General features: G+C 35.9%; 2 protein-coding genes across 3 annotated transcripts; both read left to right on the forward strand.

Moving 5' to 3' along the window:
• The first annotated feature begins 235 nt into the window (after positions 1–235).
• On the forward strand, positions 236–5,418 carry GDPD4 (PLC-like phosphodiesterases superfamily protein). 2 transcript variants are annotated; one of them, XM_086251289.1, is made up of 9 exons: positions 236–463; positions 1,209–1,295; positions 1,897–1,994; positions 2,730–2,790; positions 2,946–3,026; positions 3,142–3,234; positions 4,407–4,496; positions 5,012–5,139; positions 5,234–5,418. In XM_086251289.1, the coding sequence occupies exons 1-9, from the start codon at positions 287–289 to the stop codon at positions 5,400–5,402; spliced, it is 984 nt and encodes a 327-aa protein (XP_086107415.1). In that variant the 5' UTR covers positions 236–286; the 3' UTR covers positions 5,403–5,418. The 2 variants fall into 2 exon arrangements, with proteins under 2 accessions (XP_086107415.1, XP_086107416.1); XM_086251290.1 differs by having other exon boundaries at positions 1,967–1,994; positions 2,726–2,790.
• A 921-nt stretch (positions 5,419–6,339) lies between these two features.
• LOC147280510 (E3 ubiquitin-protein ligase) lies at positions 6,340–8,719 on the forward strand. The gene is made up of 5 exons (XM_086250843.1): positions 6,340–6,752; positions 7,165–7,235; positions 7,573–7,678; positions 8,023–8,155; positions 8,347–8,719. The coding sequence occupies exons 1-5, from the start codon at positions 6,688–6,690 to the stop codon at positions 8,503–8,505; spliced, it is 534 nt and encodes a 177-aa protein (XP_086106969.1). The 5' UTR covers positions 6,340–6,687; the 3' UTR covers positions 8,506–8,719.
• Positions 8,720–9,247: the final 528 nt, after the last annotated feature.

The following is a 9,247-nucleotide window of genomic DNA, read 5'->3' on the forward strand; positions in this document are numbered from 1 at the left end:
AAAAAAAATTAATGTAAATGGATTGGTCTAAGCCCGTCACGAGTTCAGACCGACCCAACCCAAGACGGGCTCATGCCGAGCTGGCCTAACGGGATACAAAACTTGGCCCAGTCCGGCCCACCCCATTGTACACATCTACTCCATTGTCTGGTCACTGGTGCGATAAAAAAAAATAAAATACATATTTATATCTCAATACTGAAAAGACCATCAATTACCGTAGCAGGCTCTCCCTGACTACCTCCGCTCTCGCGTTTACACTTTCAGTCTATAATTGTGTATTCAAATGGCGATCTCAACGAGACTGGGAAGGAGACAATCTCTACATCAGAGGTATGGCTACGGAGCATTTCTCATAAGACTTTCCTCAAAGAGAGTCTTCCGTACGATTCTCATCAGCCTGGCCTTCATCGCTCTCGTCCCTCCCATTTTCTTCCTCCTCAAGCTCAAAACCTTTCGTCAGGTAAACTCTTCTCTCTCTCTCTCTCTCTCTCTCTCTCTCTCTCTCTCTCTCTCTTACATTTCTACTATGTACGTTTAACGTTTTTTCAGTACTAATGGAAAAAGACCCATAAGCTAATTTTAACATTTTCATCATAGACGTTTGCATTTATGCTCAAGCGCGTATGTATGTACTGTGACTTTAGAGTTTGCTTTTTATTGAGAATATTGGATATAGTGGAGCTGAATGGCAGAAAAGAATTCATGTGGGCGATCACAATTTGTTGAAATAAAGGCTTTGGCTTAGACTGCTTAGTTGATTTGGGGAAAGTGGAGGCTTGTGTTATTTGGATACCAAACATCTTAGAGAAGACGAGAAATTCTGAGATTATGTTGTCTTGTGATCTCATGAATCTTTACTTTTAGTTTGGCCACCAACTGCTTAAAGCCTTAAATTAAGTTTTGGGTGTCTGATTGTAGTTAAGTAGATTGTGACGGCAACAAACTGATTGATGCATTGTTCCTTTCATGACTGGGCATGTCAAGATGTGTGATGGTGCATACAAATAGTTAGGTACTCACTGTGTGAATTTCTGCATGAATATACATAAATGGAAACAAAAATTCTCTTCTACTCGTTGAGGATAATGTCATAGAAGAAAAATTAAAAAATGTTGCATTGCACGTACATCATGTATATAATGTGACATGATATTCTTCATTGTAGACTCAAATAATTACTTTGTACATTTCCAATCTATCTACAGATGCAGTTGAGAAAGTGTGGTTGGCTAAATGATCCTCCTCTTGTATGTGCGCATGGGGGTGACTCAAGTAGGGCGTTTCCAAACACAGTAAGCATAAATTTTTTTTTTTCTATTTTGTTTTTCCTAAATACTCTTTTACAGTCAATAAATATTCCAGTTAATGGACAGGGTTCCAAGGCCTGCAATCTTAATTAATTAATTGAGTCTATTTAGTTTAGTATTTAGTATTTTCCAACAAAATTTTATTCTATCTAAACTTTTGTTCTTAGATGGGGCTTAACTTGGGTTCATCCTGCCCAAGTTGTAACCCTGTAAATGTATCATAAACTGGTTGCATGATTGCTTTCTTGATTCATCAAATAAGTGAGGCCCCTGAATACTGGACAATTAAATGAGCTGTTGTGTTGTCATAAAATTGAAGTTTGAGGACCACAATAGTTCAACCTTCTGGTACTGCAAGAAGCTTATTCTCTTAAAGTTCTTGTGACAGATCGCGCAAGTGATCTATCATGTACCCTTGAAAATAAGGATCGAGTGTTTGGCCTTGTCCTAACCACCATTCCATTTTGGAGAATGGGGAGGTGCTTTTGTTCTGGAACAGAAGCTCCACCCCATCAAGCTGATTGTTGAGTTTCTCCCCTCCTCCCTCCCCCCCGCCTTGTCTCTTATTTTTTTAATTTTATAACAGATGGCTGCATATCATTCTGCTCTTCATTCTCAAGTCGACTGTATTGAGATTGATGTTTCTCGTTCTTCAGATGGAGTTCTGCTTGCGCTCCATGACAGGTACAGTGGTTCTCACAGTGTTTATAATTTTACCTCATATCTGCTGATTGTCAACTGACACAATTTGACTACATTAATTATTAAACTGTACTTTTCAAATAACAAGAAACTACAATGAACTCCACGTTATTATTCTATTATATAATAAAGCACTAGATGATCGCCCTAGAGTTCAAACGACGCTAGATGGTTATTCTATGTAATTTCACAAACAAAAGAAAAAAGAGGTAACTAAGAAGTTTTTGCACCTTAGTATTCAATTTTCAAAGTTCTATGTGTCAATAATGTGTTCAGGTTTTTTACCTTTCATGTGATATATTTATCAAAGATATACTATTTTATGAATTTTACACCAATATCAATATTTCCACCAATACCTACATTTCCTTCTTTGGAAAATACCTCTTAGTAATCAATTGCTAGTCATTGATCATCTCACAAGTGTAAATATTAAACAAGTCGAAATCAAGCTCTACAAATATGTTTTTTTTTAAAAAAAAAAAAAAAAAAGTATTTGTGTGTAGCTATACCTAAACAAGCAATGCAACCAAAGAATCCAATCTTGGCTTTGAATGTTCACAAGCAAGCTTGAATTCTCAGGACTAGGGATTATAGGATCTCTGATGTGGCATAAAGAATACTATTTTAATGAAAATTATGATAAAATATAATCTTAGGTTTTGTTGGACTATCATTATTCAAATTGCATCTTTATAATTTTATTGACGCAGGCAGGGATTTGCAGCGGATATCTGGAAACAATGCTTCTAAGGTTGGATACTTAAGCATGAAAGAGGTGAGTTTGGTATCCTTGCTTTCTTGTAAACTATGTTAAACCATATTTCTAACCTAGCTTTCTTTAGATCATTATCTTATCTGCAATTTTTAGTTATTCTGTTAGATATTTGTGATAATGTTGATTGAGATTATATTTTTAGATTGTGATTGTAGATAAAAGATCTGGGATCCATGCATCATTCTGCAAAGAAGCTCCTTGATGAAAATATTGTTACAATTGAAGAGGCTTTGAAGGTATCAGGACCTGCTTTAATACTCTCTCTCTCTCTCTCTCTCTCTCTTCCCCCCCCCCCCCCCCCCCTTTCCAACCATGATTGCTCTTTGACTATGGTTCTGATTATAATTTTAGTTGGTTTCAAGTTCAGTTCGGCAGGTGATTCTAGATGTAAAGGTTGGGCCCCCATTGTCTGAAAAAGGGCTTGCAAGGGATGTTCTTTCTGTTGTAAGTTTGCTTTCTTCGCCTTTTCCATCCTTGCATATTATATATCCTTTAGGAATTGTGATCACAATTTACTCTTAAAAGCCCAATATAGTCAACTTCTACTTGTGTATGTATTTGCTTGCAGAATTTCTAATAGCTTTTGGTTTCTAATTTTGCCATAATATGGTAATTAAATCCAGTGTTTATGTACTCAGAAAAGGAATATAAGTAAATTATGAAATTGCTGAATGGTTTTGTTAGAACCTGTATTTGTAAAGCAAATGTAACCAAAGGAAGGCAGCATTTTAGAACATTTTAGATTTATGATATCAAAAACTTATCAAGAATCCAGACTTTGTGTGCTAGGGAACATTATCTCCAGTAGAAAAGGCAGGACATTACAACAGAAAGGAATATAGTATGTAAAGCAGCATAACATTATGATTTTTTTTTTGTTTAACCATCTAATGGCTAAAGATAAGAAAGCATGGGAACTATGATATGGATGTATTCATTTGCAGGCTATAATTTCTATGTTTTGAGGAAAGAAAAATTCTTCATGGAAATTGTTGTCACTTGTTGTACGATATTGTAAACAAGAGCTATGAGGATTTTGACATATGCGTGCCATACTGTCTCATCCTTGCCGCTGTTGCTTCTTTTCTTCTTTCTTTCTTTTTTTTTTTTTTTTAAAAAGAACTTTATGTTATCTCTTGGATACCTCCGATTATGACAGAGTCCACCTAGTAAAGAAGATTACAATTTCAAAATATTGAAAAGCTGGTTTATCTTTTTATGTAAGACATTGGTGTAAATTGTTCAACTCGGCCTTAATATACTGTGGAAAGGGCAACTTCTGTACTCATGACAACTAACTCCAAGTAGTTGCCAGCATGCACTACTGGAAATGGCTTCTTTTGTGCTTGAATTGTAGGGAGGTGGTTCTTGATTTTGGACCACACAAGGCATGAGCCCCCCAGTATTGGGTTGTGGACCCCATGCTGAATTCATGAGCAATTTGTGGTCCAAATGAGAACTGGCCCTCTCCTCTCAGCAACTGAAGAGAGCCAGATCCTGCACTACCAGAAATTATTGGGTTTCCTTTTGGTTTATTCATTTGGAAGCATTAGAACTTCATTTGATATGGTTTTCTAAGTTACTTGCCTGAAGCTTGTCACTGAAATTCATTCCAGGTTGAGAGGACGCAGTGTAAGAATTGCCTTGTATGGGCTAAAAGCGACAATTTAGCGAGGGATGTAATCAAACTAGCATCAGATGTTATGGTAACAAGAAACTTTTTTTTTTTTTTTTTTTTTCTTTCTCTGGCCTCTAACATAATTTTCTCTGAGTCATGTCCAGATTTAGAATATGATTGTCTGTGTTCATAATTTGATTGATTGGGGAAGATAAAATCTTATGAGAATGGTCTCTATACATTCATAATTTTAATCATGTTGAAGGTTCCCTTTTAACTGCGATCATCATATAACTTGAATAGCAGCGAGTCTATGTGTTAAACTATTCTTCAAACATGTTTATTTTCCTTAAAAGATATAGAATTCGTTAAATGTGTTTTTGAGGCATGCCTTCAAGAAAGAAGCCCCTACGACACTTGAAGGTTAATTTCTTGTTATTTTTATGTTTCTGTATTATTTCCAAACTTGTCAGGTGTGGTTCGTTTTAAATGTACATATATATTTGAATATCAAGGAATTGTGAAGACCCTTTACATGGTAATAATGTCAAATCACTTGAATAGATGATGTTTTGAGTTTGGTGTATGGTGATATTATTGCAGGTGGGGTATGTTGTTATGATTGATCCGGCTACCGGGGCTAGAACCAACTTACTGAGGATGAAAGGTGCTGGTGTTGTTGGTGTATACCACCCATTGATTGATGAGAAGCTTGTGAGAATTCTGCATGGGTATGGCTTTTACTTGATGCATTAGCATTTGTAAGGTACCTAGAGTATATGCATGTTTTGAGATTCCATGCTTTATACATATGGGTTTTAACAGGAGAAAGAAGAAAGTATTTGCCTGGACTGTTGATGATGTGGATTCCATGGAAACAATGTTGACTGAGCATGTTGATGCCATTGTTACAAGCAACCCAACTATACTTCAAGGTCTAATGCAAGATATCAGAACACAGTGTCTTGAGCATGGTTTCTCATTATCAGAATAATATTCATTTATTTCCAGTACTGTACTTGTACTTTTCTGGACAATTGGCATTCCACTTTTTTGAAAATCTGAAGATGTACATAACGTTTATCAGTTACTCGGCTCCTAAAGGTCGTGATAGATTCACCCATAAAAGGTACTTCCTATAGTTGTATGAATAAGCTTGAAACAAAAACTAGAGTGCCTATGATTTGAGACATCGACACATTGTTATTGTCGCTGACAAGGTTTTCTTTCAATTTTTGTTGCACATTTTCACCAAAACCTTTGATGTTGTCATTTTTATTTATGATTCTTGTTTTACATTTTGCTACTTGTGTTTTGAACAAAGTTGGAACAATTCTTCATTTTGTTTCGTAAGAACAAAACAAAGCATCTCATATACTTTTCCACCTCTAAACTCTACACTTTCCTACTGTTCCATTTTCTTCTCTTTCACTCCCAAGTCCCAACTTGCTTCGAGATTCCAGTTTTAAATTGATGTTTCTTTTTTTTTTTTTTATTAAATTCCCGAATCATAATTTAAAGACTCAATTTGTAAGTTTTTAAAGTTTAGAGACAAAAAAAGAAAACGGCAAAAGTTGGAAGGGGCATTATTTATGAATTTATCAAAAAAAAAAAAAAATGAAAGATGTATTTTTTTTTTGGTCCAAAAAAGAAGAGTGAATCACTGAATCCTATACTTACCTATCACGTGACTCTTAATTTGAAGCATTCCAACTGCCACGTTGCCCTGCAGCTGGGGATGAGGGTGTTGTCATGTCATCCTCTAAAGGAAACATCTTCTGCTCAGACCAAAAGAGCCAAAAAAAAGGAAAATATCTTCTGCAGCTCATACATTATCAATCCCATGCTGATTGATATCTCATTGGTCCACCAACGCAAAATCACGTGATTCTTCGCTACGCTGCACAACGCAATAGGCTGTACTAAGCCACACCTGATTTAAATCCCAGTGGACTCTGCTTCCCCTACATCGCATCTCAAGTCTCCCCACAAAAAATCTCTCTGGTTTCAGAAATGCAGATGCACCCAAATAAATCCAAAAACTCCGATTCCAATTTAATAATCAAAACGTGAGAAACCAAAACAGGACACAAAAATCGAATCAATCTGAAGGCTCAGTTGTTGTTTATTGTTGTCAGACCACGCATTCAATTCCTTCGTTTCTTTATTTTTCTATTTAATAATAAAAAAAGGCTTTCTTTTGCCGAGGAAAACCCTAAATCGATTAAAACCTTTTTCACTCACCCAAAAAAAAAAAAGAATTAGTCGAAGTTTGTCCGATGACAAGTGCTGGGATTTGGTTCAAAAAGAAGATCGTTGATCCTCTCTACGAAATCCTCCGCAGGTACTCTCTCTCTCTCTCTCTCTCTCTCATTCTATTTGTCTTTTAGATCCAATTAATGGTTTATTAATTATTTATTATTGTGCATTTTCATCCTTATTTTATTGATTCATTGGAAAGAAAAATTGCAAGCAGGGAGGTTTGAGGTTTTAACTTTGTTTCCGGTTTTGGGTGGCTGGGAAAATTTAAAAGCAAATTGTAAATTAAAATCAATAAAATTATTTTACTCTCTTTCTTTTAGTTGTAATAAAGATTCAGATAGTGGAAAATTGGGTATTCTTGATTATTTTATTTTTTATTTTTTGTTTCTTCTAGTCTCCAATCTAACTTTGATCCGCATTTGAGTTGTTAGCAATAGTTTATCATTTTGTGTTATCTTTATAACGAAGCACTAAAATTTTGTTTCATTTTGAAGGGGTGCGGAGCCTAAGCTATTGGCGTTCTCTGCGGCTCTTGGCATTACCTTGGGAGTATTTCCAATATGTGGTATGTTGGTTTCTTCAGCAATCCATGTCTCTGGCTTCTGATTTTTCAGTTTCGATACGGTCTAGTAATTATTTAGAGCAATGTTGTTATGAGGGTTGTGGGCATCCGATTTGTTCCCCACCCGAACAAATTTATTGAATGGAGCAATTTGATGTGAGTTGTTCATCAGCAAGCTTATTGAGGTGGGTGAGTAGTGTGGCAATGATATGTAATTATTGGAACTTTCTTAAATAAAACTTAGAAGGGGTGGTTTCCTTATATCAGTATAGAATACAGAAAAGAACTGCAAAAGGTTAATAAATACACACCCTTATAGTAGCTAATGTTTTATTACCAGGGACAACTGTCATTCTGTGTGGGATGGCTATTGCATCGCTTGGATCTCATTGCCATGCTCCGACTGTGATGCTGACTAATGTTATTGCTACACCAATAGAACTGAGGTACTTTTATGCTTTTGTCTAATGATATTGGTGCTATGAATACATTTAGTAGCTTGTATTTGAAGGAAGAATATGTTATGCCTGTGTCCTGCGTGCATGCGCCCGTTTGCATTTGTCTAATCTTGAAAAAATGTCTGAATAATGATAGATTGTGAATTGGTCTCAGACTTGGTACATCATTTCTTCTCTAGTTTACTGATACAGGGCATTGATAATTGAAACAATATGTTAGTGTACAGAACTACTTCTTGTACAGCTCTCAAATTCTCTTGTACCATGCATTTCTACAGTTTATGCTACATATATCTTTGTGTTCTGATTGTTGCTATGTTTTTGCCTTAAAGTTTGGTGGTACCTTTCTTGCGCTTTGGTGAATTTGTCTCTGGTGGCCCTCATTTTCCGTTAACTTCTGATGCTTTCAAGAAAGTTTTAACTGGCCAAGCTTCACGTGAAGTCTTAATAAGTATTGCACACGCGGTAGGTGGCCAACTTAACACCTTGTAATCTTAACTCTTTTTGAGACACATTACTCGGATACCTGGTGAAGTGCATTTCAGCATCAGATTCTATTCCTAAACTGGGATCTTTTGCTATTTATGTTTATGTTTTTTCCTTTGGCCTTTTAACGATACTGTCATGTCCGAAATAACTTCTATCAATCTTTGCAGTTGTTGGGATGGCTTGTTGCGGCTCCTTTTATTTTTGTCGCTCTGTACATACTCTTTTTACCGTGTTTTAAGGTGTTGGTTCACAAGTTCAGCACTGCTTCTTTAAGCCCAAAGAAATCACCACCCTCAGAAGTCAAGCCTAAGGTAAGGGATGCCTGATTATCATTGTAATAACCATACATTTGCTTCTCCTCCCATAAAAAAGGGAACTTTGTTCACTTGTTTATGACATAATAATACCACCTGTACATAGAACGTCAATGACACTTTGCTCACTGTGGCTCTCTGTGTGTATAAGTATCATGCTTTGTGATCTTGTTGTATTCATTTTGTATCCAAGGTGGCTTGTGGACAGAAGTCCATGAAAATATAATGATGATGATTAATTAACATGACAGGAAAACTGATGCATGTCTCTCTATTGCTCTGCATCGTCGGATGTATTTATGTGCAGCACACCTGATCCACCGAATTGATTGTCGAAATACAAGTTGAAATTTCACTTTGTTTAGGGTTGAGCAATGCAATATGTTTATCCTAGTTATATTGCTGGCTGCTTAAAGATTGGGGCCATAAATAATTTTTCTAAAATACAAGTTTAAATGGTCAAGGAACTGTTACTTTCTAAAAGTTGGCAATACTCCTGTTTTCTAATCATATCTCATCTTTTGCTGACTTTTGATAAGTTATTTTTCCGGGAAAATTTAAGTACATACCAGACCCTTTGGCTATTTTACAGTGCTGATTGGAAGGGGAAGGCCAAAATGACACTGGATAAGTTGGAGAAGGATCTTAATTATATTGGAAAAATATCTTAGATTCTGTAGAATGGACTTTGTTCGGACTTAAATCTGATGACATAAATCCATGAAATTGAATATAATTCTTAGGGTTAAATACA

This window comes from Dryas octopetala, chromosome 7 (assembly GCF_963921425.1).
Source record: "Dryas octopetala chromosome 7, drDryOcto1.1, whole genome shotgun sequence".
Lineage (NCBI taxonomy): Eukaryota > Viridiplantae > Streptophyta > Magnoliopsida > Rosales > Rosaceae > Dryas > Dryas octopetala.

Coding starts and splice junctions, on each gene's coding strand:
- GDPD4 (XM_086251289.1), top strand. CDS start 287: ATGGCGATCTCAACGAGACTGGGAAGGAGACAATCTCTACATCAGAGG. Junction 464..1,208: donor AGCTCAAAACCTTTCGTCAG/GTAAACTCTTCT, acceptor ATCTATCTACAG/ATGCAGTTGAGAAAGTGTGG. Junction 5,140..5,233: donor CTTGTGAGAATTCTGCATGG/GTATGGCTTTTA, acceptor GGGTTTTAACAG/GAGAAAGAAGAAAGTATTTG.
- LOC147280510 (XM_086250843.1), top strand. CDS start 6,688: ATGACAAGTGCTGGGATTTGGTTCAAAAAGAAGATCGTTGATCCTCTC. Junction 6,753..7,164: donor CTCTACGAAATCCTCCGCAG/GTACTCTCTCTC, acceptor TTCATTTTGAAG/GGGTGCGGAGCCTAAGCTAT. Junction 7,679..8,022: donor GCTACACCAATAGAACTGAG/GTACTTTTATGC, acceptor TTTGCCTTAAAG/TTTGGTGGTACCTTTCTTGC.